This window comes from Mustela nivalis, assembly GCF_964662115.1.
Source record: "Mustela nivalis genome assembly, chromosome: 12".
NCBI lineage: Eukaryota > Metazoa > Chordata > Mammalia > Carnivora > Mustelidae > Mustela > Mustela nivalis.
In genome coordinates, this window is record NC_139031.1 from 70,081,133 (window position 1) to 70,097,069 (window position 15,937).

General features: G+C 39.5%; 1 protein-coding gene across 10 annotated transcripts in view; it reads right to left on the reverse strand.

Moving 5' to 3' along the window:
* CDK14 (cyclin dependent kinase 14) overlaps nt 1–15,937 on the reverse strand; it is a 575,914-nt gene that overhangs the window by 74,895 nt on the left and 485,082 nt on the right. For 5 of the 10 annotated variants that reach the window (XM_082692298.1, XM_082692297.1, XM_082692293.1 and 2 more), the window contains 2 exons: nt 14,742–14,881; nt 8,737–8,880 (listed from right to left, as the gene is read on the reverse strand). In XM_082692298.1, the coding sequence (XP_082548424.1) occupies nt 8,765–8,880; nt 14,742–14,881 (256 nt within the window). In that variant the 3' untranslated portion in view covers nt 8,737–8,764. The remainder of the gene's footprint in view (nt 1–8,736; nt 8,881–14,741; nt 14,882–15,937) is intronic. The other 5 variants (XM_082692296.1, XM_082692295.1, XM_082692290.1 and 2 more) reach the window with 1 other exon arrangement.

The following is a 15,937-nucleotide window of genomic DNA, read 5'->3' on the forward strand; positions in this document are numbered from 1 at the left end:
AACAGGTATGGTGGAGGCTGGCTTTGTGCTCCAGAGGATTTAACACTGACAACAGAGGATAATCTGGGCATTCCTAATTAATGGAGATAAAATAATTTTTTCCTTCCAGATTTTTTTCTTGCTGTGAACAGTTCACTTAGTGTGGGTTCCCAGCCCACAGAATAACCCAATTACTTTAGAAAGAGAGATCCAGTACACGGATCACCACTCTAGGTATCTCAGTATGAATGGGATTTGTTGACCAAGGAATGATACAATATAATTATGCGTTATCATTACACCACTGTATGTAATAAGGTAAAATAAATACTGTACATGACTTAATTGCACATGATAATCACACATCTTTCCCCATTTATAGTAATTAGGCCAATTGCCCCATTTACAGTAATTATTATATGTAATTGAGGGCATTTTACTAATTGCATTGAAAATGATAATCTGGAGCAATTAAAAATCCAAGGGCACTATATATAATGCAAACTACATTAAGAGAATAGGGATAGTTTAAAGGAAAAAAAAAATTCACCCGATATGGAAGTTAACGGTGCAGTACTTGATTCCATGGTTGGCATACGTGGTGAAATCTATTCTGAGATAAATTTCCATCAATTTCTGCAGCTTTGGTATTATTTTTGTCTTAGACTTTGTACATTGTTTCCTTGGGTGGAAAAATAATCCTTTGACTAATCTGTGATGTTATCCTAACAACTCTAGGACTGTTGAAAAATTATTCTACTTGGCTGTGAGTGTATAGTGTGTGTGTGTACATGTGTGCGCGCGCACGCATTGGTAAAGGAAACAGCTACCCTAAATTCCAAAAGAGACTTAGTAAATTATTCATTTGCACAAGCAATTTGATGTTCTTAAAAGCTTTATTCATAGAAGCATCTCAGAGTATTGCAAACATTTTGTTAAATATACTTGTAATAATTTAGCTAAAATGTTTTAACTGTTAGACTTGAAATACATTCGGGTTGCAGTTTTCATTACATTTGCTATCTCTGGAATTTTAATGTGCCTCAGGACCTGAATCCCTGGCTTTTGTCCCAGGGTCCCAGGGTCTATCCCTCCCTGATCCCACTCCCTGTTTCTGCCCAGACAAAGCTTCCATGTGAGGAATATCTCAGGAGGAGTGATGAGCATCTGTGGGACAATGGGAACAGTTTCAAGCTTCTTTTCGCCTTCCCTTCTCGACACTGTCATTTAGACATTGTCCTCCATGCATTCAAATGTCATCCCAGGCCATCAGCCCACTTCAACTCAAACAGCCTCCTTTTATGCTCAGACACTTCTTAGAGCATCCGCAGACCACAAAGACTGTCTAGTGGGACTCAGCTGCTATCCTGGTATTAATAATACAATACAGTGCACTTAGGGCATAGACGATTCCCTCTGTATCCCAAATTCATAAGAATCAACATTAAATGAAAGGGAAAAATAGAGCACCTGAACTGATTATAACTACTTGTTATATGTGACTGCTAACTTCATAATAGTTTGGCCAAGCATTCTAATAGATATCTTGCTTACTAGCCATATCACATCTTGTGCCCATCACTTATAAGAAAGCTTCATTCATATTATGCTGCTGGCTAAATAGTCCCTAAGAAATTAATTTGGGTTTGAAAAAGACAGAAGATGCCAGTTGCAGTGCCTTCCCCCCACCCTCACTCCACAATTTGAAAGCTCATCTGACCTGGAAAATCGAATCACAAAGATACAGCTAATTTTTGAGCATCCATGGACTGATGAACCAATTTGTGGAGCATCACACCAGTTTCTTCCCTTTTAGCCATTTTGCTTTTAAAAACCCTCAGAGAAAGTAAAACGAAAAGCAAGGGCAAAAAGCAAATTTTTTTTTTTTTAATTTAAAAATATCACTCTGAATTCTGGTTTTAAGAAAAGCACACTGAAATACTTAAAGGTAATGGGGCATCATGTAAGTAAAAATAATGGTTTAGAAAAACAACATGTATATACACGTGTGTGTGTGTATGAGAGATAGCAGGAGAGGGAAGGACAGAGAGACAATGAATATGATAAAGCAAATGTAGTAGAATGCAAACACTGGAAAGTAGATGAAGGGTAACAGGACTTCTCTGTACTCTTCTTGCAACTATTCTACAAGTCTGAAATTATGTCAATCCAAAAAAAATACTTAAAAATATGTACCTGGGAAGCATGATATATTTAACTTTATTTTCATTCTACTTTGTGACAGTCCCAGGACATAATTAAGCAGATTGAGACAGTAATGGCCTTCAAGTCCTTTGCTAATCCATTCATAGGGTTGGTGGTGGTGATGTAGGGTACAGATCAGAGAGGATACAAGGAGAGGCAAGGGTGGAGGGACAAGATGGGAGGGAGAGAAGAGAAGGGACAAGCACCCTTAGCCTACTATTTTACATCCGAGTTTAGAGGAGATAATAGACTCTCCAGAGTGTAGGGAAGCTAAGGAAAGGGGGGGTGTAGATGGGATAGGGAAAGCAAACGGCCAACATTCCAGCCTCTTCTCAATCTGGTGTTCATAACATGCATTATGCATTTGTGGTTCATAGCACCCTCAATTTCCCCAAATGAGATGTATTTTTTTCGTCTGCAGCAATGTAGGAGTAATGACAAAAACCAGGGATTCTTCCAGTTAAAACCTGTGGGGAACACTAAGGTTTGTTTCCTCCTCTGCCTGCTTCTTCCACAACTATTGTCAACTGCATGAGACAACAGAGATAATAAAACTGTAGTCATTTGACAGGGAAAATAATCCGTAGGATCACGCAGAAAATAAGTTATTGCAGGAAAAAACCCAGAAAACTTCCTGATGCTAAAGGGAAGCTACAACTAATACCTGAATTTCTTACACTGTGTTAAGTGTTAATAAGTACTATCGCCTTTTGTGTCTGTAGTTGAGAAAATGCAACATGGCTTAAAAAGACCTTTCATCAAAAATATCACACAACGAGAATGCTGCTATGCCATTAAAATTGGAATTTCCCTCTGTACTTGTTTGATTTTTTTCCCTTGGTAATGTACAGGCCAGGCAAGGTGCCTTCTGGCTATACTCCTTGCTTTGTAGAAGCTTCAGAGACTGCTAAACCCAGAGCTCTCTCCTGAGGGGTTCCTTGAGAAAAGACTGGCCCTGTTCACAGCTCAGCAGAAGGGATCAGGGCTCTGTGCTGGGCCCAGGGCAATCTAGTCAGTCAGCAGCTTATGGAGTGATTGGATTGACACAACAACCTAGCTCAAAGCTTTGTTTTCTGCTTCATGAGGATGCCTACACCAATCAGAGCTGCTCCTGAGGAGGGCTGGAATCTGAGGAAAAGAGCTCACTGACAGACTATCCTGGAAACAGAGGGATGAAGGGAAATGACAATAAGCAGGATTCATGAATAAGCAGAAACGGGCCGGCAGAAGCCATGAGATGAAGAAAAGAGGAAAATGTTAGCCAAGGCACAGCTGGAAAAAGCAAGCTGCCATAACGTCACAGCACAGAGGACAGCAAGGGCTGGTGGCTACCACAGGAGCAGTTACCAGAGCTCAGATGGTGGTTCAGGAGGTAGACAAAGTATCCCGTTGGATTCTGATGGACGCCCAGTCTTTGTGAGGCCTGTCTGTGCAGCTGCGTAGGCTGTCAGCCTTGTTCTGCCTAATTTCCCAAAGCAACCTCAACAAAGACCACTGTTTTTTTTAAAGATTTTATTTTTTTATTTGACAGAGAGAGATCACAAGTAGGCAGAGAGGCAAGCAGAGAGAGAGAGGAGGAAGCAGGCTCCCTGTGGAGCAGAGAGCCTGATGTGGGACTCGATCCCAGGACCCTGAGATCATGACCTGAGCCGAAGGCAGTGGCTTAACCCACTGAGCCACCCAGGCTGAGATTATTATGCTGAGTGAAATAAGTCAAGCAGAGAGAGTCAATTATCATATGGTTTCACTTATTTGTGGAGCATAACAAATAGCATGGAGGACATGGGGAGTTAGAGAGGAGAAGGGAGTTGGGGGAAATTGGAAGGGGAGGTGAACCATGAGAGACTATGGACTCTGAAAAACAATCTGAGGATTTTGAAGGGGTGGGGGGTGGGAGTTTGGGGTACTAGGTGGTGGGTATTATAAAGGGCACGAATTGCATGGAGCACTGGGTGTGGTGAAAAATAATGAATACTGTTATGCTGAAAATAAAAAATAAATTAAAAAAAAAATAAAAAATAAAATAGAAAAGGCAAGATGGGGGACATTTTTCAGAAAAAAATTCCTCTATCTCCACATGCATCCAATGTTTCAAAGAAAAATTTTAAGAATCTTGTTCAGTATCTCTGAGGGAATAGAAAACAAGCCTGCTTTTAAAGTGAAGCACTAAGGGTTTTCAATAAGTTGTGAGAGTTTTATTTTAAATGACAATATTATATTACATAAAACTAAAAAAAAAAAAAAAGAAATGATTTCTTATAACATTGCAAACTTTTAACATCGTGTAAATTTTGTACAATTTGATAAATCGGTATACATCTTTATTGCAATATAATCTACATAAAAATGTTAATACATCTACTATCTCGTATAGTTGCCACTGTTTTTTATGCATGTATCGTAAGGAATTTTAAGATCTACTCTCTTAGCAACTTCTATGTATATAATATAGTAGAGATAAACTTCAGAGGTCTTGTGGGTTTTGTTCCAGACTGCCTCAATAAAGTAATTATCTCAATAAACTAAAAAAAAAAAAAAAAAAAAAACAAAGACCACTGTTAACTGAAGAAACCTGACCGTGTCTCCTTCCTCTGTAAGATCCCAACACCCACTCCCTCGTGGTCTCTCCTGTTCCTGCAGCACAGCCCTTCCTGTCATTCCCAATGCTGTCTCTGCCCCTCTCACTCTGCCACCTGTCTTCTCACTTGAAGGCGCCCCTTCCCTACACATTTCAAGCTTCTCTTAGACGGCTATCGTCTAAAACCGAAACATGGTTTTACTGGTTGAATGCCGTTTAATTTTCCCGATTCCTTTGTTACAAGGCAGGCAGGGTAAATGGGCTTCATCAGTGCTGTCCAGAAGAGTGTTCTGTGACACTGGAGAGGTTCCGTGTCTGCCCGATCCCCAGTAAGTGGCCACAAGTCATGTGGAGCTAAAGAGCACTTGAGATGGGGTTCTGCTACTGAGGAAACAAAATTCTGATTTAATTTTAATTGTTAAAAATTAAATGGAAAGAGCACACGTGGCTAGGGGGTTTCCATGTTGGATAGTGTAACCACGGTATTCTTCCTTAAAAGAATAAGGAAAGGAAGGAAAGGGATGGATTTTCCTATTCTGTCTTTAGTTGATTATTTTATTTCATAATAAATAAATGAAATAAGTTCATTGTTTAGTTCTCAAATATTTACTGAAGATTTCATAATATATGGTTCAAGGGCTACCTGCATTAACATCCTCTGGGGTCCTCTTCAAAGTGGATTCATGGACCCCAGGAACTTGTGATTTTAAAAACTCCCCAGGGCATTAGAACACCTGAACTAATGTTCAAATAATAATGCCAGAGGGTCTTTCTTACCCCTGTATTCAGCAAGAGGAGTAGACAGAGTGACCAGGCAGTTCCTATCTCAATTTAGAATGACTGGAAAATTAAGTTTAGCACAGGTGCGTGTTTGGGATTCCTGGATGCAAATGTGAGTGATACAAATGGATGTGGTATTTAATGGCTCTGGTCTTTTCTTTGGGAAAAATTTCAATGCACATTTTAAGGCTCTCTCAGACTTCAGGATGGTCTTAGCCTAAAAAAGAGTGGGGACAATCTCTGAAAGCATTAGTCTACTAACATCTTTAGAGGATAACAAACAAAGGAAGCACAGTATTTTGACCATCTAATAGCACCTAACCCATTAAAAAAATTTTTTTTTTAAAGATCCTATTTATTTGACAGAGATGACAAGTAGGTGGGGGAGGGAGGGAAGCAGGCTCCCTACTGAGCAGAGAGCCCGATGTGGGGCTCGATCCCAGGACTCTGGGATCATGACTTAAGCCGAAGGCAGAGGCTTTAACCCACTGAGCCACCCAGGCACCCCACATACCCCATTTTTAACTTAGGTGCAGGGAGTTTTCTTTTCTTTTAATTTGGTTATAAGATTCTGAAACCAAAGTTGCTTTCTGCTGCAAAGAAAAATGCTTCTCATTAGCTTTTTTCCACTAAGGCCACTTTATGCAAATCCAGTATTATTAACTAAATAATTGAAGTGACCTTAGTATGCAAGTTTAGAAACAATTTGGCACTGAGGTATAGGTGGAAAGTCAGGACTTAGAACCGTTCTCCATCATCTCAAAAAGAGAAGTGAAGCAATGCACTTTTCACCCTGACTTGCGAGATTCCCCAAAGACATGTGGCTGAAATGCTAGATTACAGTTTTAGCTTCATTGGGCCCTGAACCTCTTTCCCACCCCTCTTCTTTCCCAATCCCTTTGGGCTTTACAGAGAGCCCAGAATTGGTACATTTGAGAAAAACTAAACATGCCACAGCCTGCTCAAAACAGTTAATTAATTCATCAATGACAAAACCAAAATCTAGGGAATTATATGTTTTTCTGTACAAATGCTCTTATTTATGTAGACTTTTTGCTCTGTCATATCTACAATACAGACATTAATATTCCGCTATTGGTCAGAGTAAGTTCCACACCCAGATGTAGCAGGTCCACATACAGGTTATATTATTTGATCTCTAAGATGGCCTCATTTGAGTAAAATTAAAAACTCGCAAGGTGAAAAATTAAAAGAGTTTCTTTTTCTGCTGGCTGACAGAAAACTCTTAGAATCCAGCTGTTACCTCAATATAATGTTGACTCGAGCTGAGGTATTTGGATTTGGAAGAAAGCAACATAAACAATAACATTAGAGCCTCAAAAGTTGATGTAAAAAGGAGAAAACGCAAAGAGAACATATATGTATTATTATCAAATAATTCTAGAGGAATTAGCCTGCATAACCTTAAATCTAGCTCAAAATATATACTGCAAAGAAAATACATTTTCCTAAAAGCCTTCAAAACCAGGATGACTGGTTTTGATTAGCAATTCCTGAGACCTTACGGGCAGTGTTTCTATCCAGTCAGCTTGACTTGATTTTGCAAGGAGAAGCTGACATGAAGCACCTACGAGCAGCTTTGACTGGCTAGGTAGGCTCAGGCAACACAAATGAAATCCACCTTTGGTTTTGTTTTACTAAATTGGCTGTGGGATTTCTAAAGCCAGGCACCCTCATTATGGTAACACAGCCTAAATACTTTTAAAAACCATATGCTACAAACCTCATGAATTAAAACTATTCTCAGACCCAGGAGGTAACTCAGCCCACTCTTTGTGTGACCAACTGAAATTCAGAATGGGAATACAAACACTATGGAGGGAATGAACTTGTGCTATGTAACATTTGTATTCAATGGGGAGAAATAACCTGAAGAAGGCAGACTTTTAAGCACGGAGCAGCAAGTCTATCAGTAACATTTTCTGACTGGCATTTATACATCACATTTTACCTGGGGATCTTTCATTTCCATTATTCAAAAGTCACCACCATATTCCCAAGAGGCACACTGATGTAGGCAACAGCAAAGTCCCCCATACAGCTCAAGGTTGTGGCACATCACCCCCAAGACAAGGGGGACAGTTTCATTTGTTCTTTTTGCCATGCTGGCAATTCAGCCCTATTCACATATTTCCTATTAAGAAGAAGAAGGAAGAGGGGCTCTTGCAATGCTGTGTATATCCTTCGATTGACTGGAACATTTGATTACTGAATATCCACACGAGCAAGGCATATTTGGACTAGCAAATAAAAAGCCTTCCCCACAAAAAAAGTGTGTTCTCTATTTGCTTCAGAGTTATGTTACATTAAACAGAAAGATACATCTAGGCATAAAATTCCAAAAAAACACCACAAAAAAATAAAAAAAAAGAAAAGAAAATCCAGACATTTCCATCTGGCAATAAAGACACAGCCCTTTCAGAAGTGGCTGTCTTTTGCTTGTTTCTGCGAAGCATGTGTGACTAGAACAGGCTAGAGATGGCCTTGTTTAGAGGATGCTTCCTACCTGCAAAAGAGCAGGGGTCAAGGAATCGAACAGGGAAAAAAAGAAAAACTTCATCATCATGATAAGGTCTGTACTAAGGGCCAGGGAGGAATCAGAAGTGGGCTAAGTAGCCCACACGGCAGCGGAGCTAAACGAGGAAGCTGTGTTCTTTCCAAGGGAAGCAGCCACAATTCAGTTATACACACAAAATTCTGGCAGGACTGTGAGCCCAGTAGTGCCAGAGTTGCTGATTTAAAAAAAAAAAAAAAAGAAAAAAAGGCCAAGAATCCAGACTTTGTGTAAAATCTCTCCATTTAAAAATGAGAGCCACAAATCTGGAAAATTGTGTGGACCCAATAAAGCAGATCTGTGACTTAGATACAGCCCAAGGTTCAACCTTTTTCTAACCTCAATGAAGAATGTTTGAGCAGTTAAAATGATTTGCTTATAGCTGAAATGGTTTGTTTATGATTGCATAAATAAAATACAGTGTTGGCTAGGATCCAGTAGGTACCCAAAAACATGACTAACTGTACTGTCCTCAGTAGAATCTGTGCTGAATGCCATAATGAACACAAGAGATTCATAGGATATGTAGGGGGAAAAAGAAGAATCTGAAATAGTCCATTTAAAAGATCTATTCAATGTCTATTCATTATTACTTTCTAGGCAAAGTAGGTCACCTTACCTGTGCTTTCTTGAGAATGCTGTGCTCATCAGTGCTTGCTATTTGATAGACTTTTGCCATAACTATTGTTTTTCCCGAAGGCCCGCATGCTTTCTCCAGCTTCTGGCTGTAATCTTACATTTGGGACGGTAAAAATAGAAGACACTGTGGACAGAATAAAGAGTTTCCATTTATATATTTATAGATTCTTTATAATCTTTCCTTGTAAAACACAGAAACTGAGATGCAATTCCAGATGTCCAGCCCATAAAACATCATGGTATATGTTGGTCTCTGAAATGTCAAGTGGTGATAGCCACAGACACATCAACAAAGATTTATACGCACATATGACAGCATGCTCTGCCTTCCCGTCAGAACCACAGGGCAGCTGATACACGTGCTCAGAGTTCTCTGATCTAGAACAATGAACTTGGGTTGGAAACAACCTATCTTGCACTTCCTTCATGCCATTCTTTCATTTGTTCCCTGGAGAAATATTTATGGAGCCCCACATTGTTCTAGGTATTTTGGAATCCTGCAGTGTATAAACCAGAATGAAAAAAAAATCCTTGTTCTTGTTGATTCCATTCGGGGGAAGACAGATGATAAACAAACAAGTATATGAATTAGCATTAAGTGTTATGAAGAAAAATAAAGCAGGGACGAGAAACTGGAAATGCCAGGGTGGAGGAAGGTCAGTGAAGGCTTTCTCTTCTCTCTCTCTCTCTCTTTTTTTTTCCTGTCTCTCTCTCTGTCTTTTTAAAGATTTTATTTATTTGACAGAGAGAGAGAGGGAGGGAGAGAGAGAGAGAAAGCACAAGCAGGCAGAGGGAGAAAGAGAAGCAGGCTCCCTGCCGAGCAAGGAGCCTGATGCAGGACTCAATCCCAGGACCCTGGGATCATGACCTGAGCTGAAGGCAGCTGCTTAACCGACTGAGCCATCCAGGCATCCCTCTTTCTTTCTTTCTTTTCTTTCTTTCCTTCCTTCCTTTCTCTCTCTCTTTCTTTATTTCTTAAGTAGGCTCCACACCCACCATGGAGTCCAATGCAAGGCTTCAACTCACAACACTGAGATTAAGACCTGAGCTGAAATCAAGACTTGGACGCTAAACCAAATGAGCTGCCTTGCTACTCCTAGGGCTTTCTTGATAAGGTATATTTGAGCAGAGACCAAGGAGGTGAGAATGCAAGCCAGGCACAAATCTAGAGGAAAAGCAAGCACAAATGACAGGAATAGGAAAGAGCAAAGGCTGACACCAAGGAGCAAGACAAGAAGCAGGCAATACAAAGTCTATTGTACAATGCAGGTGAAAGAGAACAGGAAGTGATGTGGGGCAGGGTGATAGCAGTGAAGAAGTGAGGACTGGTGTGCCCTTGCTCTATCTGGAAGGGAGAGCCAACAGGGTCTGTGGGAGAACTGGGGTTGAGTGTGATACAAGAAGAAGTGTCGAGGACAGCTTCCATCGGGGGAAGGACCATGTTGCCCTTTATTGACAAGGGGGAGACGAGAGAAGGAACAAGTGTGGAGGGAAAGATCAGTTCAGTTTTGGTGACATTAAGTTCGAGATGCCTACCAGAAGGCCAAATGGAGATGCTGAAGAGTTGGTGGAAATGCAAGTCTGGAGTCAGGGAAGGTGGGACTGGAGACAGAAATTTGGAAAATGTCAATGTATAGATGATACTGAAAATCATGAGAGTGAATGAGATCACGGAGGCTCTGAGAATGTATGCAGATAGATAGACCTGGGGATGATGTGCTGGAGCACTCTAAAAGTGAGAGGACTGGCCGATGAGGAGAATGCCACAAAGAAGTCTGCAGAGAAGAGTTTAGGGAAGCAAAAGGAAAACCCTGGGAGGATCCCGTCCTGGAATCCAAGAGAAGGAAATGTTACCAGGAAACAATAGTACATAGTTGGATCTAGATGAAGGCTAAGGAAAGATCAATGGACAGAGACTTCAAGAACAGTCTGGAGCCTTGCACACGAAAGAAAGCCTTGTTCAAAAGGACTCACGAGAGAATGGATGTCTAGGAACTGGAAGGAGTACATTTGTGTGAACCGGGTTGTGTTTGTCTTATTTTTAAGAAGACGGTATGAGGCTGCATTAATGGCTATAATGATGTTTTAGGATAATATACAGGACATATATAGGAATGAGCAGGAAAACTCACAAACATCATAGCTGGAAAGGTCCTGAGGGATCACCATGTCTCTAAATGAGAAACCAGGAGCCCAAGGAGACCAGGGCATTTGCCCAAAGTCACCTGGCCAGCTCCACTGAAGCTAGAAGCCAGGTGGTCTGACTCCCAGCTCGGAGCTCTTCACACTGCACCAATTTGCTGGCCTTCTTTTACTGCAGATCTGAGTTTTGTGAATTAGCAAATGAATGTAATAAAATCAAGGACTCTGCGCTATGAAGTGTATTTTGTTCATTTACTTTGACAAGGGTAGTTCAGCTTCAATAATTTATGTAACTTGATAGTATACACAGGAGAATGCCCTGTGGTGTATTTGGGAAAAGTAATGAATTTCTTCTAAATCAGCCCTCCATTTATTTCCCGGCAATTAAATTTCTGCAAAGAAGTGGGGCAAGGCTGTTGGGGTTTCAGGATAGAGGGAGAATGACAGGGTGCCACCAGAATCAGCCAGCTTTAACTACCAGATCCCCAGGTATGACTATTTTTGCTTGATGAATGTATAATTCCCCCTTTGGTGGCCCACTAACACATCACTCCTAAATTTTGGTATTATGTAAACTACTGAGATTTTAAGGGATGGTATAGTAAAGATATTTTATTGTTAAATGTTCTTTCAAAGCAAAGCAGAGTCTGACATAAGCATACAACTTCATTTTTATACAAATCCACAGAACCACCATAATGCTTTGTTTAACCAGGATTCTAACAACACTCGATACCCTTCTCACAGAGCTGGATACATTAAAGTAGGCCAAGAAGGCTCAAGCTCACTTTTAATTTATTTTTGTTCCAATTTTCTCCTTTTAACCCAGTTTTGCTTTCTGCTTGCATCCTTTTGTGGACATTGTTTTTTAAAAATGCTATGAACTATCTTTAAGAATGTAAGCACTATGGACTGAATGGCCTTCCTCCCAAATTCATATGTTAAAACCTTAATTCTCAACCTGATGGTATTTGGATATGGAGACTGTGGGTAGTAGTTAGGTTAGAGGAGGCTGTGAGGGTAGGGCCCACATGATGTGATGTTAGGCCTTTTCTAAGAAGAGAAGAGAGAGGGAGAGACTTCTCTGCCATTTGAGGACACAGCTAGGTGGCTTTCTGCAAGTCAGGCAGAGGCTTCACCAGAACAAAATGTGCCAGCATGTCCATCTTGGACATCCTAGCTTCCGGAACTAAGAGAAATAAATGCTAGTTGTTTAAGCCACCACAAGCTAAGGTATATTTTGTTATAGCAGCCTGAGCAGGCGAATACAGTGACGTTCCCACATTTGACGAATCTAAACCAGTCTTTAGTTGCTTAAGACAATCCATTTTATTCATTCATTCATTCACTTAATTCATTCATTAATTAATTCATTTCTAAGACAATCCATTTATTGGCTCTGCAACACTTCTTCCCAGATGGACCTCCTTCCTTGTTAAAGGAAGCACGTGAGGATATCAACCTTGCTGCTGCCATCTGCCAGGTGGTAAACTTTATCAGACTCCATACTAATGGGAAATTTAATTTGAATAATTTTTAAATATAGTTTGCAGAATTATCCTAGATAACAGAATCCCTGGCGGAAGTCCTTTCACCTACAAGAGCTAGTTCCCAAAGTTTCCGAAGTCTAGGAATTTTGTTTTGTAAACATGTTTACAAGGACTACCACGTTGTTCTAAATGGAATTGACTATAGTATTTAATACTGGGATTCTCCTTTCTTGGGACTGGATTTATGCTTCATAATGATTATCTGCTAGGCACAGAAATAGCATTTCTGTAACTCAAAATTGTTACCGGAGGCATTTAGCAGAATCTTGCTTTAAAAATATAATGATTTTTCATCTTTATTCTCCCCCCTTCAAAAGGTTTCACTGCTCCTGATGTTTAACGTTAATGCAAAGACGTGTTTCTGCCAATGAATATCGCCTTATGGTTATGCTTCTGCAAATAGCCTGCTGTGAGCTGATAAAGGGATTAATGCAGCCAAAATTCTTAATCTGTGAAATTACAAATTAAATTCTCATATTAAAAATACCACCCTGAGGTATTTTTTGTGGTTTTAATTCCCCTCTGGTGTTCTGCATACATTGTGCTTGTTAATGACGGGGACAAGGCTGTCTCTGGTGGCAGCCTGCTGCCGAGTGATAATGTGTAGGCATTTACTTACTGATAGAAACTGGATTTAACCACTGGCTGATAAACTAAGTGGCAAGTGGGTAATAAGTCCATATTAACAGAAAAGTACTACGACAGAATTCAGAATTCGTAGACCATCAAAATCCTGGCTTAAACTCAATCATCGAGTCAGATGGGATTGAGATGTCACCAAGGAGGAGTGATATCAAGTTACAAGTCATACTAAATGGGAAAACAAACCATATGTTTGAATTTGATGAGCCATAAACTAATGAGCCCATTTGTATCTTTTTTTGCCAGAACAGAAAGATGTGTCACTAATTCATGATTTTTCCACAGAAATTTCATTATTGATTTTTTAAAAAATGGGAAGAATTGTCATAATGGTCAATGAGTCGACTTTTAGAAAGAAAGTAGGGCAGAATATAGAATCAATATTGGTTGGGAATATATAAAATGTTAAAGAAGATTTACTAAGCATAAGGGGGAAGAGTGAGTAGTGGATTAATATAGCTATACACAGTTAAGGATAAAAAGAAATTCAAATTAAATGTGGGATATCAAGAAAGACTTAGGGTAGAAATATGCAAGAGGAGTTGTTATTTGAGACTTAGCTTCAAAATAAAGGGTTTCTGTTGTCAAGGAGAATCTAATGCTACAATGGGGAAAAAGCTTAAAGTCCAAGAGAAGATTAAAGAAATAACTTTCTGTATGTCTATGGTGTGTATCCAAGAATTAATAAACATATTATAAGTATCTATGCAGGCGGTGTATTAATTTTTAAGGTAGTCAGAAAAGAATATGAGAAGGAATATTTCGAATTGGCATTTGGAAAGATCATATCACCACTGAACAAAAATGTTCTTACTGCAACAGTGTCCTGCAAAATTTTGTAAGAATTCTGTTTCACACTTTGGAAGAAAGATGAGATCCTCCCAGCCATAAATCTACCAAATATTTAAAATGTAATTGAAAAAAGCTGTGTAAATATGAATGCTTTTGTAAAAACAAAAACCCACCCAGGAATGTGTTTTGTTTTAAAAGATCCGGAGAAGCGCTGTCTGTATGAATACCAAGCGCATTTGTAGTTGAAATGAATTACAAGTCTTCGGTTCTTACATGTCAATTCAGTGCATTAGCCAATTGCCAACTCTGCTCATCAGCTCACTGCATAGCAGCCCTTTTCAACGTTATTGTTACGACCAAGATGGTCTCTGAGAATCAAACAAAAACGAATCATTTCTCCTCTGTGTACTGCAGCCAGTTAAAAAGTACTGCATGCATAAAGCACTAAATATGTAAATCATATTTTCCTTTTCCTTTATGACCGCTCAGATCATTCCTTTGGACACACACATAATCAAATACAAAGACATGCAGTTGCAGACTGCAGAGCAGAGATAGCAAAAAAGGAATCCATTTTCTTCCTCTGTCTGGTAAGCTAGCAACTGAATGGCAAGATTCCACTAAATATATACACACATAACTCCCTTTCCCTCATTCCCTCTGTCTCACTGTTTCTCCCCCCACCCCCGCCTATAGACACACGCACATATATATGTGTACACGTAATGCATATGCAAACATACATAATCTTATGTATGCAAATGTAAAAACATACAAATCCTCCTACAAGTGCGTTTACACAGAGATGCTAAAATGATATGTCTGCTTTGATTGGATGTCTCAGATTTGTCATACTCACTGTCGGTCAGTTCCCATAGCCGTGGGGGCAGGTCACTAAAATACTCGTGGCTCAAGGCAGCCTGTGCTGATAGTCTGTTCTTTGGGGAACACTGTAGGAGCTTGGAGGCCAGATCCTCTGCATAATTCACATAGCTGAGCCTGAAAACACAAGCAGAAAAGAGAAATCAGACCAAACAAGAAAATCCACTAAATAAGACATAAAGCTTACCCAATTTTTCTGGATCTATTTATTCTTGGCTAAAACCAAGTTAAATTATCCACTGAAAATAAACAGAAGCAGAATTCACTTTGGTTCTTAGAGCATCTGTTAATTGAAACTAGCTTTTACTCCTGATAGCCTCAATCTCATTGATTTAAAATATTTCTACTATAAGCAGAAGGTTGATACCTTCAGGATAGAACAAGGTCCCAAGGTAGAAAATTTCAGGAGATAATTTATCAAACAGTTACCAGAATTTGTTCATAGAATCCATCTATTGCATACACATCTGGATATATTTATAGAAGTAATACAAAGTAACAAGGGGAATTAAAATAAAATGACTATTAAGTTCTCTAGTTACTAAAGTTACTTTTCTTCTAAGAATTTACATTTTCTTACATTGAACATAAAATTATTGGCATAAGTACCCTGTCAAATATCAGCAATCATGGTATTAACATGCAGGTTAACGAAGGGAATGTGTATAACCCACGTGGGGCTGAATTATTTCAAGGTGACCATTACAACAATAGCAGATAGAAAATATGTAGACAGAAAATATAAGATTACCAAAAAAGCAGATAAGTCTCGTCTCCCATGTGGTACAACTTTGAAATGTATCCCACATCACACAGTCCAGCTCAGCCTCACTTCTTGTGGAATCTCTATTTCATTGCTCAGTACAATCAAGCCCAAATAATGAACATAAACATGATAATAAAAGTATTCCTGATAATGGCTGCCACTTATGGGGAGTTGAATACATGTCAGACACCTTCCTAGGCACTTTCCACACACGCTCATATTTATTTTGTCTGACAAGGGCACTCTGTCTCCATGGAACAGCAGGGTCAGCTAAGTGGGAGTCGGAGACAGGCGTGGATTGCTCAATTAGCAGGTTGAGTGGCTTTAAACCCATCTAGAATTACTTGACTCTGAAGTAGTCTGCATTTGTTACGCTCTCAGAAGATTTCCAAAGGCAACCCATGGAT